This window comes from Oncorhynchus nerka, linkage group LG14 (assembly GCF_034236695.1).
Source record: "Oncorhynchus nerka isolate Pitt River linkage group LG14, Oner_Uvic_2.0, whole genome shotgun sequence".
In the NCBI taxonomy this organism is placed as follows: Eukaryota; Metazoa; Chordata; class Actinopteri; order Salmoniformes; family Salmonidae; genus Oncorhynchus; species Oncorhynchus nerka.
Genome location: NC_088409.1, coordinates 30,836,363 through 30,853,333, shown reverse-complemented (window position 1 = coordinate 30,853,333; position 16,971 = coordinate 30,836,363). Strand labels below are relative to the sequence as shown.

Below are 16,971 nucleotides of genomic sequence, written 5' to 3'. Positions count from 1 at the left end.
GAGTTGGGGGTTTCAGATGTTTTGGAAGATGGGCAGGGACGTATCTGTCCTGACGTTAGGGGGAAACTTGTTCCACCATTGGGGTGCCAGGACAGAGAAGAGCTTTGCCTGGGATGAGTAGAAGCAGGCACCTTGTAGGGGTGGGAGGAACAAAAGACCAGAGGTGGCAGAGTGCCAGGGTTGGGGTGTAGGGTGTTTGACGAGAGCTGATAATCAGAATAGGGGATGTGTTCTACAAAAATGAACGAATGGCAGGGAACAAGCACGATTGCGCATTAGGTTGCCTAGTTAAATAAAGGTAAAACATTTATTGAAATATGTATGGATGATAAGTATTACGATATTTGTTGCTTACTGCATGTGTTTTACTAACCAGTAAATTCTAACTAGTATGTAGTACTATTAGTACACAGTATGTTGTTTTAGTAAGTAGTAGGCAAGACAGATTTCACACACGGCCATAGTTTTAAAATGTAATTGTAAAAACAGGACATTGAGATATAGTGTACTACAATTATAGTGTAGGTTGAAACATGTCTTTGCAAACATGTTTTTCCCTCAACTCAGTACTGATTCACATTTAACGTCTCTGCTATTCCTGATGGAAAAACATGTATGTACTAGCATTATTAAGTTTGTGTGCAGTGGGTTGATACCGTACTTGGTGACCTACCTTTAAACAGAGTGATCACTGCCTCTGGTTTGGCGTCTGGAGCGATGCATGTGACAGTGTAGCTTTTCCCTGCTACCCATGGCTCTGTGGTCTCCAGCTCAAAGTAAGGTTTAGAGGGAGGAACTGAGGGGAGAACAGAGGACTGGTGTCTATAACAGTGGTTATGGGTCGTCGTAAGAGATATACAGTACAGACTAGGTCTTGACCAGAATTGGTGATTCTGTTTACAGATCACAGAAAAATATGATTTTGGTAATTAATGCATTCAAAACATTTGAGATCCTTAGATATTGAAGAAAGACAGTTGTACCAAGCCAATAAGGCAGGTTCTGTTATATTCCTGGAGAATCAGTGGGGCCATATCATTAGTGTGGTGTACAGTAGATAAGACTGGGATATGCATACAGAGATGGGTTGGTGATGAAAGGAGACAGATGATAATCTGTGTTAGCGCCAAACAGTTCTCCTCTCAGATCACCCCCCAGCTGAATACGTGCTTACACAGCAGATCAAAGCACTTCCCACTCCTAGTTCTCTCTTCCCCACTCTCCTTCATTTCTTTCGGACCATGCAGGAATTCAGAGAAAGAAAACTTTGTTGAAGAGAGTGGAAGTTATTTGGACGGGAATTCAGAGGGAAAATGTCACCAGATGTGCTAATCAACAAACAGGCTTCAGCACAACTGTCATTTACTCTGGACACATGATCATCTACTCCACAACAAACTGTCACAGAATAGGGTAAAGGAGTAGGGACATGGAAAGAGGAGAGGAAAGAGATCTTTAAACTGTTATTTTACCAAGCAAATGCAAGCTTTCTGTGAATGGGTGAGAGCCAGCATAACACACAAGAAAAAAAGGTCACTGCTACTTTTCAACAGATATCAACTTACAGCATGGTTTAGTGAGAAGAGAGAGGCAGATAGAGAAGCAGAGTGAGGATGACGAGAGAGAGAGAGGACAAAGAAAGAAAGAAAGAAAGAAAGAAAGAAAGAAAGAAAGAAAGAAAGAAAAAGAAAGAGAGAAAGAAAGAGAGAATGGAAGAGTAGAGGAAGAAAGAGAGACAAACAAGCAGCTATTGTTTGTTTATCATGCGAGTCATCCAGAGGAAGAGCTATATGTTTCATCAAGGGGTAATTCTGTCATCCGCTGCTGAATGCTGACATAAATCCAATGGTTATGGCTGGATAAACAGTCAGCCAGATAGTTTCTCTCCTCTCCTTCAAATCTGGGTAATTCACCTAGTGCCACTGGGAGGAGTTGTTGCTGTGTGCAGTAGAGTAGTCCTATTGGCTCCAGTCCTGCTATTGAGACAGATGAGATCTGGCTGCAGCTTCAAACTGATTTCATGGAAGCAATTGGATCTGTGTGGACTGTGATGGGTTACCCTGAGCACTGCAGAGGTGAGCACTGAAATAATGAGATGCATTTGTTTGTGTGTTTTTTCCCCCTCCCTCACCAGTCTCCACTCCCCGGGATGATGGGCCGATGACTGGGCCATGTGTCTATTGACAGGCTCCTGCACGCTCAATCTACTCAAACCCACATGATTCACACGGCTGCATCACTTGTTGTGCTCCAGGAGAGTTTCGCCATCTAACATATCTCCTAAAATAAGAATGATGATGTTCGCAAACGAGCTGGGCAGGTATGTCATTTCTTCTCTCTTGCTTCCTCTCTCTCTCACTCTCATGCTCGCTTCCTCTTCCTATCTCACACTTACTCCATCATCCCCTATTCCCCTTCCCCAGCCCTAGCCAACCCCCTTCCTCCCTCTCTCTCTCTTTCTCTATCACTGCTGTTAAATCTGCAGAGGGAGGTGCAGTATAGTGGAGGGTGTGCTGTAGCTTGTGATGGGAATGAGAGCCCCGTATCCACCACAGCCACTCAGGTGGACCATGTTACCCCCACCTGAGTTCCCCCCTACTACCTCCCAAAACACACACACACACACACACACACACACACACACACACACACACACACACACACACACACACACACAAATGCATTTTCACATGTGCACAAACATGCACAGTCATGCATAAACACACAAACTCATGTGCACACACACACCCACTCTCAACATAGACAAACATGCAGACATGCTGCTGCCATGAAGGCGAGAGACAACGAGACGCAAAATTGCATTCATTAGACAAATACAGACGGATGGATGGATGGAAAGGCGGATAAGAAGCAGATTAGCCAGACACACAGCGATAAGCACACACACACACACACACACACACACACACACACACACACACACACACACACACACACACACACACACACACACACACACACACACACACACACACACACACACACACACACACAGAGACAGAGAAAGAGACAGACAGACAGATCAACAAGTCTGAAAACACATTTGCACACACAGACCCTGACTGAATCCCCCGGATCTATCTTGATTCAGGTAGCTGTGTGCCTCTGACACAGCAGGTGGTCACCATACAGTAACTTCATAGAGAACACAAAGCTCCTCTGATCTGTTTGAATAAAACATCTGATCAACGGGAAACAAATAAACAAGAAGGCAGTTTAGAGAGCCTGTGTTTTTTGCTCAGAAATGATTGACATCTGTGAATTACAATTGTGTTTTTTTGCAAAACTCTATATAACCATTGTTTTGCTGGAATGGAATGTTTGTAACCTGTATATTTGACTCAGATATGTGGTTGTCTCAGATATGTGGTCTCACCTAGCTATCTTAAGATAGACGCACTTACTGTAAGTTGCTCTGGATAAGAGCATCTGCTAAATTAGTAATACAGTACATTTAAATGTACTTATTTGTTACATTTGGCTGTGTAAAACCAAGCAGTACTACTTATTTATATGAGAGTGAGGCAGATATACAGCATTTTGCCTCCAAAAACATGATTGTTTGTCACTCTGAAAAGAAACCATCAAATTATATTTTAAACAAATACCTGTCAGTCATTGAACAACCCCATGCCATGATTAGATAAACACACCAATATATTTCCTAATTTCTTTAAACATTAAAAGCTCATTTAGCAACATTTCTGAAAATGGATATATAGCTTTTTGGAATGAAACTCTTCATGTGCAGACTCACTAGATCAAACCAGACATGCATGCATTCATGCACGCCGCACAGACACACGCACATACTAAGGACTCAGGTGTGTGAGCTTTGAGGCTGAAAGCCATTGAAGCGGTCCCCCCCTTCATCCTCCTCCCTCGTTCCTCATCCCTCTCCTCTCCTCTGTTCTCCCCAGTGCTGAACAGTAAGCGAAGCAGGTGTCCAAGACAGAAATAGGCCTCAGTCAGTCCTTCTCCCCCTCATCTTTCACATTACATAAGAAACAACATCTTACTCAACAACCCCCACCTCCATCCCCTGTCACAAAGACACAGCATCTTCCCTGTGAGTGACAACTGGATACTAGAGACAGACGAAACAACAACAGAACTCACACTAGCTTTTTGACCTGGCCTTGAATGCCACATATTTGACGTTATTGAGCAATAACTCGGAAAATCCTTCTCATATCCGCAGCACACCACATACCTAGCTAAGGCTCATTTTTTGGTCCGCAGCCTTGGGCAGCTAGTACCTGTTTGCTCACTGTGCTGAAAAAGAGGGCCAATTTCACAGGCAAATAGAACAAAGGTATACCCATTGAACAAAATCACCCTGCCTTCCATTCTGCTTGTGTAAATGCCCCCGTTTATGAGTTGCTGCATTATTCATAAAGAAGTGCCATAACATGAAGGCTCATTGTGCAGTATACTCGCACCTCTAACTGTTGTCTCTAACCCCCAACCAACACTGATAACAAGCTTAAACACCCCCCTTTCCCCCAATCCCTGTCTTCTCCCACAGAAATACCTAACTGCAGCTTAACTGCATGAGTAACGTATTCTTAAAAACGGGACACATCAAACAAAAACATTTAGAATATTATTTGCAGGATCCGGATATACAGGCAGGCCTGTGCTTAGAGAGAGAGCGAGATGAAGGGAGACAGAGAGAGAGAGAGAGAGAGAGAGAGAGGAGAAAATGGAAAGAGGGACTTGTTAATTAATAGGATTATATGGTAACGCTAATGGTTTCAAACAAAAGACAGTGGATGTGTCAGGTGTTCTGGTATTCTGACGGGCGGGGGCCGGGGGTATAAGTTTCGGCGGGAGGACGCGGGGGTGGTGGAGAGGTTGTTTTTGTCATGGATTACTTGCTGCCGCTTGATCTGCCTATTGCCGTAATCCCCTATCTGAACTCGGCAGGATAGGAAAAACACACAGGAATTATCTCGCCCCTGATAGAAATGTCTCGAAAATGTCTCTTTGTTGGCCCGCTGAGAGGACTTATTGACGTTTGTGTGCCTCCCTCTCGACTGTTCGATGCGTGTGGTGATCCGTCCTGAATTAGCTGGTGATGATACCCACAATCCACCACTCCGACCTGGGGAATCCAACTAGAGAGCAAGGCTCGCTTTTCTTTTGGTTTTACATGATCTTTCTATGCTTTCTCACTCTCTTTGCATTGCTACCTCTATCAGGATAAGGTAAGACCCAGATGCAAGCCTTGAACAAGTAACAATGTTTATTACAGCAACAGAGGCAAAGGTACAGGACGGCAAGCAGGCTCAGGTTCAGGTCAGGCAGAGGTTGGAAATCCAGAAAGGGGCAAAGGTACAGGACGGCAGGCAGGCCCAGGGGCAGGCAGATGGTCAGGTTGGCAGGTTCAGGATCAGGACAGGCAAGGCAAGGCAAGGGTCAAAAACCAGGAGGGCGAGAAAAAGAGAGGCTGGAAAAAGACAAGAGCTGACAAACAAGCCGAACTGGCAACAGACACACAGAGAACACAGGTATAAATACACAGGGGATAATGGGGAAGATGGGCGACACCTGGAGGGGGGTGGAGACAATCACAAAGACAGGTGAAGCAGATCAGGGCGTGAAAACCTCTATCTCTCTTTTCTTAAAGGAAAGTGTTTTGGTTGGCTGACTGGTGAAGTCTATCTATGTTATCATGGGAGCTGTGGTAGTCTGGAGGAACTCTTAACTCATCGGAAGGCTGTCAAGACGTGTTACTCATTTCACTTATAGGTTGTACAGTACTGGCTTTGGTTCTAACCCAGTATTACAATAATAACACATCTGATTCAACTCATCAACTTATATTAAAGCCTGTGATTAGTTGAAGCAAGTGTTTTAGTGTTGTTCTGGAACAAACGTCTGCACACCTCTGGGTCCCCAGGACTGACGACCACTGCTGTTGCAGGATTTAGATTAGTCTGTGGCCTCAGGCTGGTCTGTCTGCCTGTCTGATTGTATCAATATATCCATCTGTCATGGAATCAGTTGGAAAACATTCAGGGAAAATATGCAGGGATAGCAGCTGGGAAGTGTGGGAACATTAGGATCTACGCATGTTGGACTGACAAGAGAGTTGAAGGTCTCCTCCAGACAAACTACTACACTACAGTCTCCTGACACCCTGAGCTCTCTGATCTGGGCCTGGACCTCTCTGATATGATGCCTCATAGGCACCTGGGTGGATAGCCTTTACGTATTGTGAGTGAGTGTGTACACACCCACCCAACAACACACTTCACGTCACAGCAGTGATAAATGTGGGACTGAGTCCTGCTGTAGCTGCAGGTGTATAAAGATGGAGCTGACTGGAACAGGGGGAAGTGTAGAGAGAGCTGGGGTTCACTCCCCCTTCCTTCCTTTCTCTCTCAGTCTCTCCTATTGATGTCAGAAAAATATGCTCCCTTCCCAGGAGAGCGAGAGAGGCAGTGGGAGTCACCAAGGCAACACCCCCCACCCCCAGCACCCCGGTATACACACTTCATGACCCCCAAAAAGAAAGAGCGAAAGAGCAAGAGATGAATGGAGAAGGGGAAATGAATACACCGTAGCAGGAGAAGAAAAGCTCTTTCAGAGTCACCATGCTCTCCACATATGGCATAGCTCCCAAAAGCAAGGAGACAGAGAAAGCCAGCGCAGAGAGAGAGAGACAGAGAGAGACAGAGAGAGACAGAGAGAGACAGAGAGAGAGAGAGAGAGAGAGAGAGAGAGAGAGAGAGAGACAGAGAGACAGAGAGAGATAGAGAGAGAGAGAGAGAGAGAGAGAGAGAGAGAGAGAGAGACAGAGACAGAGAGAGAGAGAGAGAGAGAGAGAGAGAGAGAATGAGAGAGTATGCTGTTCATCATAAAGTGACAACAGGCGGCCTGGTGTACTCACACAATTACATCCATTCCTTCCCACGTCTGTGTGGATACTTTTCATTCACTCCCATTCTATTATGATTTACTTACCCAGGAGCTACTGACACGGAGCACCATGAGTGGCTGTTACGGACGGAGGCTCACACACTGCTTGTAGTGTGTGTGTGTCTGCTTGCGTGTGTGTGTTTGTGTGTGTGTGTGGTCCATAGAATCAAGAACATATCTCAATTGTCATATTTCTCTGTTGTGTGCGATAAAGGAATAATTTTAGATATGTCCTGCAGTTCATGGTCATGTGATTAGCGGATGGACTGTGCAACTGTTGGGTTGGGGTTACTGTATTCACCTTGCTGTCTGCCTCTCTGCAATTCTGCAAACATTTTGCAATTCACAAATGAGATCGTCCTCTGTCATAGAGAGTGAACGGTGTCCTGATGAGACAGCAACTTTTCTGACTGAGCCAGGCGAAATCAGAATCATTATTATGGATGTATCCAAAGAATGTTCAATTGAAAAAACTCAAACAAAAGGAAATACAGCTCGTTTGCTGTCATTTCAATGGCAGAGATTGACGTGAATCTGTTTTCGGTCGATGGCGAGCTAACAAAAGACAAGAATGTTAGCCAGGCGGAATGGAAAGCATTCTTTGATTGCATAGCAATGATGGGAAAATATTTCCTTTGGTGGAAGGATGAAATAGTATGAATTGACTTATGAAAATATTGTTTTTAATGAGAATATGTCACTCATTATTTTAATATGTTGGTAAGCAGTTTATTAAAGCAATAAGGAACCTTCCTGGGTTTGTGGTATATGGCAAATATACCTCGGCTAAGGGGTGTATCTACTCCGCTTTCGTAGTGCCTAAGAACAGCCCTTATCAGTGGTATACTGGCCATAAACAGTACCACACCACTTCAGGCCTTATTGCTTAAATATCCAAGAAGTAACAAAAACGGCCACTTTATGTTATTGTACTCTGTTTATGTCCAAATAAAAGGAAGAAATGGGTTTAATCTCTATAATTTTGAGCCCAAAATAAGCCTAAACAGCAGACTCAAGGTGCATAGCAACAAATAACACATTGTGTCAAGGACAAGGACCTGTAGATTACAGGTTTGGATGTTCAGTGTGTGGCTGAGCTCCTGAAGATTTTCATACATTAATGTCATGCTTTGTCTTGAATAAGATGACCCACCACCCACCGTGCCCCCCTGTGGAGTAACAGTGGTTTTGCTCACTCTGCACATTGATCCACGCTGTATGGGAGATGATTGCCCGGCTGCTCTCGGACTGGCCCACTTGGCATTCGTAGGGGGCGTCGTCCTCCAATTCGGTTTTCTCGATTTGGAGATAGTACTGTCCTGGAGTAGAGAGAGACACAAAGACAGTAATTCATGTTTTAATGACACATTATGTTGTAATTGCGAAGCTTCACACAATGAACTGTAATTACAATGAGAGGTGGTCCATTTAGTCTCTACCATTCACTCTTCACCTGAAATAGCTCTCTTTGTACACATCTATGAACATTTACTACCAATCCCCTGTGTATCTATGGGGCACTGGGTCCAAAAAGCACTGAGCTTTGAATTACCTTCAACCGAGGAAACATGGTTGAATGAACACAGATGTTTTGTGTGGGAAATTAAAGACTTGAATATCTGTAATGCTGCCAGATGGTGTGGTTGGTACAGAGCTGTTATAAATACTGTAGATTCAGCGTAATGTTTGCCTGCATCATTGATACCTGTAGGGAAACAGACTGGTAGGATTCTCATTTATCAGGCACCAAGATGAAGCCCTTCAAAAAGAGGAGAGAGAGAGTGGTATTGACTACCGACCACTGTGAGAGAGCTTGGTTTCCACACATACAGTACTGAGGAGGGTCTTAGCACCAGATACACACTGGAATTCCATCTGTTTATAACACCAGGGGCTTTAGTCCAATTCAGTAAATATTTTCTCTAGCGTCGTGCACACGAATTCGGGGACATTTTGCTTGCAACTTGGTCTCACACTCTGTTGATTTACCATTAGGCTACTTAGGTTTGGAAAATAGCACACTAACCAACGAAGAGGGATAGCTGTGTGGTGTATGAAGTCTGACTCCAGATCTGTCATGTTGTTCTATATTGGTGGGAATATGGTATGTATCGATTGAGGAGGACAGACAAAGTACCTCTCCATCTTTATTTCTCTCCTGATAGTGTTTCACCATCCACGGGTTAATATGTTGACTGATGCAATTAAACGTGTGTATTATAGGATGTTTGGGGTCTGGGAGGCTTTTTCCTGTTTTGTGTCGCTCTCTGACTCACAGCGTACTAACATAAAATAACATCTTGGTGTGACAACCACCCAGTCCTAAAAAAGGACTCATCAACAAAGTTGGCAAGATAATTAATACCAACCAGCAACAATTTTCACATCTATGCTATCATACAGCGGGAAGACTTCGAATTATGAATAATTTCCCTCTTTCCTGAAATTACTTACCACAAATGCCGCAATCAACTTGCCAAGTGTGTGTGTGAGCGTATGTGAGAGTGTGAGAGCTCTTTCAGCGCCAACAGACATCACTGATGGTGACAATCAGTGACAAGTATCATCGAGTGGCGTCAAGTGATAACGCTTGTGTTTTTGCTTCTATAGATTTGTGTGTGTGTGTGTGTGTGTGTGTGTGTGTGTGTGTGTGTGTGTGTGTGTGTGTGTGTGTGTGTGTGTGTGTGTGTGTGTGTGTGTGTGTGCAGTGCATGCCAGTCTGCCTATCAGTGTCTGTGAATATGTGTAACATTTCTAGAGTTTAGTGTGTCCCTGAATGTCTGTCAGCTCCCGTGTGCCTGTCTGCTAGTGCTGTGTGTCTCACGACAGCCAAGGCACCATGGAATAGCACCATGCGGCTCTGTGCTGGTTGATCATGAGCAAATGCAATGCTCATATATAGGATTGCCTTCTAATTGGCGATTACTTTTTATACACGCCGTGTGCGGATACTGCTACATACTTTTATTCTCCTCTCTCTCTCTCTCTCTCTCTCTCTCTCTCTCTCTCTCTCTCTCTCTCTCTCTTCTCTCTCTCTCTCTCTTTGGACACACCTACTCACTCAAGGTTTTTTCTTTATTTTTGATTTTGTAGTATCATTTCTAGTGAAGACATCAACACTTTGAAGTAACACGTGGAATCATGTAGTAACAAAAAAAAGTGTTCAACAATACAAAATCTATTTTATATTTGAGATTCATCAAAGTAGCCACCCTTTGCCTTGATGACAGCTTGGCACACTCTTGGCATTCTCTCAACCAGCTTCATGAGGTAGTCACCTGGAATGCATTTCAATTAAGAGGTGTGCCTTGTTAATTTGTGGAATTCATTTCCTTCTTAATGCGTTTGAGCCAATCAGTTGTGTTGTGACAAGGTAGGGGTGGTATACAGAAGATAGCCCTATTTGGTAAAAAACCAAGTCCATATTATGGCAAGAACAGCTCAAATAAGCAAGGAGAAACAACAGTCATTAATTACTTGAAGACATGAAGGTCAGTCAATCCGGAAAATGCCAAGAACTTTAAAAGTTTCTTCAAGTGCAGTGTCAAAAACCATGATGAAACTGGCTCTTATGAGGCATGCCATAGGAAAGGAAGACCCAGAGTAACCTCTGCTGCAGACAATAAGTTCATTAGAGTTTCCAGCCTCAAAAATTGCAGCCCAAATAAATGATTCACTGAGTTCAAGTAACAGACACATCTCATCATCAACTGTTCAAAGGAGACTGCGCAAATCAGGCCTTCAAAGTTGAATAGCTGCAAAGAAACCACTACTAAAGGACACCAATAATAAGAAGAGACTTGCTTGGGCCAAGAAACAAGAGCAATGGACATTAGTCATTCTGCCCCTGAACAAGGCAGTTAACCCCCTGTTCCTAGGCCATCATTGAAAATAAGAATTTGTTCTTAACTGACTTGCCTAGTTAAATAAAGATCAAATAAAAAATATAAAAAACCTGTGGAAATCTGTTGTCTGCTCTGATGAGTCCAAATGTGAGATTTTTGGTTCCAACCGGCGTGTCTTTGTGAGATAAAGAGTAGGTGAAAGGATGCTCTTTGCATGTGTAGAGGTGTGATGGTGTGGGGTGCTTTGCTGGTGACACTGTTAGTAATTTTTTTTAAATTCAAGGCACACTTAACCAGCATGGCTACCACAGCATTCTGCAGCGATACGCCATCCCATCTGGTTTGCGCTTAGTGGGACTAGCATTTTTTTTCAACAAAACAATGACCCAACACACCTCCAAGCTGTGTAAGAGCTATTTGACCAAGAAGGAGAGTGATGTAGTGCTGCATCAGATGACCTGGCCTCCACAGTCACCAGACCTCAAACCAATTGAGTTGGTTTGGGATGAGTTGGACCGCAGAGTGAAGGAAAAGCAGCCAACAATTGCTGAGCATATGTGGGAACTCCTTCAAGACTGTTGGAAAAGCATTCCAGGTGATTGGTTCAGAGAATGTCAAGATTGTGCAAAGCTGTCATCAAGGCAAAGGTGCCTACTTTGAAGAATCTCAAATATAAAGTACATTTTGATTTGTTGAACACTTTTTTGGTTACTACATGATTCAATGTGTTATTTCATATTTTTGATGTCTTCACTATTATTCTACAATGTAGAAAATAGTACAAATAAAGAAAAACCCTTGAATGGGTAGGTGTGTCCAAACTTTTGACTGGTACTGTATGTTTACATTGCCAAAGCGAGTGAAATAGTAATAAACAAAAGTGAAATAGACAATAAAAATGAACAGTAAACATTACACTCATTCCAAAAGTTCCAAAATAATAAAGATATTTCAAATGTCATATTATTTCTATGTACAGTGTTGTAATGATATGCAAATAGTTCAAGTACAAAAGGGAAAATAAATAAACATAAATATAAGTTGTATTTACAATGGTGTTTGTTCTTCACTGGTTGCACTTTTCTTGGGGCAAAGGGTCTGTCACGCCCTGGCCTTAGTTATCTTTGTTTTCTTTATTATTTTGGTTAGGTCAGGGTGTGACATGGGGGATTTATGTGTTTGTCTGGTCTAGGGGTTTTGTATGTTTATGGGGTGTTTTCCAGTCTAGGTGTTTATGTAAGTCTATGGTTGCCTAGATTGGTTCTCAATTAGAGGCAGGTGTATATCGTTGTCTCTGATTGGGAACCATATTTAGGCAGCCATGTTCTTTGGGTATTTTGTGGGTGGTTGTCTTCTGTCTTTGTGTCTATGCACCAGATATGACTGTTTTGTTTCTTCCACATTTGTTGTTTTGTAGTGTTCACGTTTATGGTCTTTATTAAACATGTTGAACTCTAACCACGCTGCATTTTGGTCCTCTCCTTCAACGGAAGAAAACCGTTACAGGGTCACAAATATTGCTGCTGTGATGACACACTGTGGTATTTTACCCAATAGATATGGGAGTTAATCAAAATTGGGTTTGTTTTTGAATTCTTTGTGGGTCTGTGTAATCTGAGGGAAATAGGTGTCTCTAATATGGTCATTTGGCAGGAGGTTAGGAAGTGCAGCTCAGCTTCCACCTAATTTTGTGGCAGGTGTGCACATAGCCTGTCTTCTCTTGAGAGCCAGGTCTGCCTTCAGCGGCCTTTCTCAATAGCAAACCTATGCTCACTGAGTCTGCACATAGTCACAGATGTCCTTTATTTTGGGTCAGGCACAGTGGTCAGGGCCAAAGAGCATTTTAGTTTGCTCTGTTTTTTTGTAAATTCTTTCCAATGTATCAAGTAATTATCTTTTTGTTTTTTCATGATTTGGTTGGGTCTAATTTTATTGCTGTCATCTCTCTCTCACTCTCTCTTGCCACTTTCATTTTCCCTTTATTCGCTTCTGAGGGTGACGATGTTGGTACACGCGAGGCTATTTCACAGTCACAGTCTCTGTAGTCACAGATGGCATCTGTTTAGACGTCCTCTGTTAAGCCACTACCATCGGGTCCCCGTGGTAACTTCATTTAGGCCTGTGACTGTGTCCTCCATGCATATCAAGGCTATACAGTGTAGGCTTACTGCTACTATGTTTGTCTTACAGCCAATGCAATTAACGCTGACAGACGCACCGTTCACCCTCACAGTGAACAACCTGTCATTTGAAATATGTCACAAAGAAAACCAAATTCACACACGTCTTAGAGCAACAACACAATGCTTGAACTCTTGGCCCTTTTGACCTGTTTGCGTGGCTTGTGTAGGCCCTCATTCAGCGACTGCATCTCTGTGCTCATAATTTAGACATATTCCTCATGTTCATCTTGTCCATGGGTTGTCTACCACTCAATGTTTTAATTCGGTAGCTTGTGTTCTGCTCAAGCTGTAAAAACACATGTGTTGGACTACTACCCATGTGTGTTATCATTTTCTGCTTCCCTGTCATTATTTCTTACCCAATTTTGATATATTGCTTTTCCTAAGCATTTCCCCCTACTATTAAAATGTCCCTACTTTGTATTCAACCCTAATGCAAACACCAACCCTACACCTAGCTATGTGTCTGCATCCTGGTTCAACCCTAAATCTAACCCTAGCTATGTGTCAGCATCCTGGTTCAACCCTAAATCTAACCCTAGCTACATGTCCACATCCTGGTTCAACCCTAAATCTAACCCTAGCTACATGTCCACATCCTGGTTCAACCCTAAATCTAACCCTAGCTTCATGTCCACAGCCTGGTTCAACCCTAAATCTAACCCTAGCTTCATGTCCACATCCTGGTTCAACCCTAAATCTAACCCTAGCTTCATGTCCACAGCCTGGTTCAACCCTAAATCTAACCCTAGCTTCATGTCCACAGCCTGGTTCAACCCTAAATCTAACCCTAGCTTCATGTCCACATCCTGGTTCAACCCTAAATCTAACCCTAGCTTCATGTCCACAGCCTGGTTCAACCCTAAATCTAACCCTAGCTTCATGTCCACATCCTGGTTCAACCCTAAATCTAACCCTAGCTACATGTCCACATCCTGGTTCAACCCTAAATCTAACCCTAGCTATGTGTCAGCATCCTGGTTCAACCCTAAATCTAACCCTAGCTACATGTCCACATCCTGGTTCAACCCTAAATCTAACCCTAGCTATGTGTCAGCATCCTGGTTCAACCCTAAATCTAACCCTAGCTACATGTCCACATCCTGGTTCAACCCTAAATCTAACCCTAGCTACATGTCCACATCCTGGTTCAACCCTAAATCTAACCCTAGCTTCATGTCCACAGCCTGGTTCAACCCTAAATCTAACCCTAGCTTCATGTCCACATCCTGGTTCAACCCTAAATCTAACCCTAGCTTCATGTCCACAGCCTGGTTCAACCTAAATCTAACCCTAGCTTCATGTCCACAGCCTGGTTCAACCCTAAATCTAACCCTAGCTTCATGTCCACATCCTGGTTCAACCCTAAATCTAACCCTAGCTTCATGTCCACAGCCTGGTTCAACCCTAAATCTAACCCTAGCTTCATGTCCACATCCTGGTTCAACCCTAAATCTAACCCTAGCTTCATGTCCACATCCTGGTTCAACCCTAAATCTAACCCTAGCTACATGTCCACATCCTGGTTCAACCCTAAATCTAACCCTAGCTTCATGTCCACATCCTGGTTCAACCCTAGCCCTAGCCTCAAACACAACCCTAAATCTAACCCTAGCTTCCTGTCCACATCCTGGTTCAACCCTAGCCCTAGCCTCAAACACAACCCTAAATCTAACCCTAGCTACATGTCCACATCCTGGTTCAACCCTAAATCTAACCCTAGCTTCATGTCCACATCCTGGTTCAACCCTAGCCCTAGCCTCAAACACAACCCTAAATCTAACCCTAGCTTCATGTCCACAGCCCGGCTCAACCCTGGCCATAACCCTAACCCTAGCTTCAAGTCCACATCCTGGTTTAGCCCTAACCATCAACCAGAGGCTCTCACCTCTCTTAGGGTCCCCCAACAGGCTGTAGCGAGGGAACCCCGGCAGGCTCTGTTGTGGACCCAGAAGCAGGCCATCCTTCACCCACTGGACAACCCCTGAGGGCCTCAGCACCTCACACCTCAGCATCACCGTAGTCCCCGCACGCACCGTCATGTTCTTGGGCTGGGTCCTGAACGCCTGCTGGGCCCCCACCTCCACCACACCTGAAAAAGAGAGGGAGGGAAAGGAGGGAAGATGGTGAGAGGATGGAGAGGAAAGAGGGAACAAAGGGAGGGATTGGTTAGGAGGATTGTGAAATGGATGGAGGGAGCGGAGGAGGGTGAGAAGATGGAGAGGAAGAAGGGAACAAAGGGGGGGATGGGTTAGGAGGATTGTGAAATGGATGGAGGGAGCGGAGGAGGGTGAGAAGATGGAGAGGAAGAAGGGAACGCTAGGAAGGCAGGGGATGAGGGCTCAAATAAAGAATGTAGAGCCGGGCCACATTATTCATCACGTCATATGTTTTATTGATGGGAAATTGGAGCAATTCGGCCCTGCAAATGAGTCAATAATGTAATTACTGCGAATGAAACCCCTCCTAGGTCCAGGAGATAAGGAATGGAAAGGAAGAGAGGCCAAGCCCTCGTTCACCCATTGCTTTTTCTTCACTTGCGATGTCCCTTTGGCTAATTTCTACAGGTGAGAGTAATGATATTTGGTTTAATGCCGTCGTCTGTCATAGGTGGTGTGGGGGTGTCGGAAGGTGGGGGTGGGTAATCCCTCACTCCCTGTATGACGTGAAATGCTCCGGTACACTGCACTGGTGGCTGGAAGGTAACCTTACTGCCACTCAGCCAGCCTGGGAGTGAGTGAGGTGGAGGCTAGAACAATGAGACCAGGATCACAAGATAATGCGATTGTAGCCCTGCATGCAAAGTCCTATGCTAATTAGGGTTCCTAATATATAAGCATGCATCTTATTTTTAAACTATGCAGTGGAGAGGAGAGCAGCTATTTACACCGCCTCTTTCTGGAAGGTTGTTTGAATCTTGACCCTCTTTGAGCCAATCACAAAGTTGTTTGCGAACTGCATGCTCGGCTGCGCCTCGGCAATGTGAGTGAGAGGGAAAACTCTCAGATCAAGGGGACATCAGTCACCTCACGTCAAACGTGAAGGGAAAGATTGGCCATTATAGACGACGCATACAAACAACCAGCCACAAAATCACATTTGCATATCAGTTAACATAAATGAATACACAACAATTCCGTGTACAAATGAGCAGCAAAAGGAAGTTGAAAAACAAACAGGAACAAAATGGATTCTTCTCTTTTTCTACTGCCACTGCCTAGAGAGGTGCATGAGGGATGGAAGTGGTGAGACAGGCAAACACCGTAGGCCATTGATTTCCTTTCCCGATCCAAGGATTTGGTGTCTATTTGAACGAGATAATGGCTTGGAATTATGCTATGGAGCTGATGCGGCCCACAAAACTCTTTGGCCTTCGCTGTCACAACGAGATGGAAGCAGAGGCTAGCCATACTCTGGAGTACAAGCTGAACCGCTATGAAAAGCATCTGGAATAATTGCAGTTGAAGTTATTAGTATCAAAACATTGGACAGGGTCGACAGAAAGCAGGTAGAGGTTAAGAGAAGATGATACCGGCCACTTGTTAACTTACTGAACAATGTCTCTCTGTTTCTCTCTGTGATGTTTTCAAAGGCAGGAGAGAGAGAATGTAAATGTAAAGGCAGGCTATCAGACCTCATCAACTTGAAATAATTATGTCAGCAGTACAGTGGGATCTGTTCCATCAACAGATTAGTGTGGATGATAAATATTGGTTGTGATTGTTAGATTTTATTTTGGAGGTGATTTACTGTATGTGTCAGTAAATGTGCTGTAACTGCATAATGATGCGATCAACACTGGAACTAGATTTGTTTCACAGAGCAAAGGCTTACAAGTACTGTGGGATTTCATGTTGATTGACGGCCACCATTTTTGAATATGATTTACAAAATAATCCGAACAGATTGTCGTTGTCTGAGGAGGTACAGCAGCAGTAAACAGACGGTTGGAAAAACAACAACTTTGACAGCTTGGTGATTCGACAGCGTATTTT

The 16,971-nt window shown here is 43.9% G+C and overlaps 1 protein-coding gene across 2 annotated transcripts in view; it reads right to left on the bottom strand.

Moving 5' to 3' along the window:
- Positions 1–16,971, bottom strand: part of nphs1 (NPHS1 adhesion molecule, nephrin) — a 55,299-nt gene that overhangs the window by 34,068 nt on the left and 4,260 nt on the right. For both annotated transcript variants that reach the window (XR_010465757.1, XM_029679317.2), the window contains exons 3-5: positions 14,865–15,068; positions 8,145–8,267; positions 674–796 (exon numbers count right to left, since the gene is read on the bottom strand). Coding sequence is in view for 1 of the 2 variants with exons in the window: in XM_029679317.2 (XP_029535177.2) it covers positions 674–796; positions 8,145–8,267; positions 14,865–15,068 (450 nt within the window). In the remaining variant the exon portion in view is untranslated. The remainder of the gene's footprint in view (positions 1–673; positions 797–8,144; positions 8,268–14,864; positions 15,069–16,971) is intronic.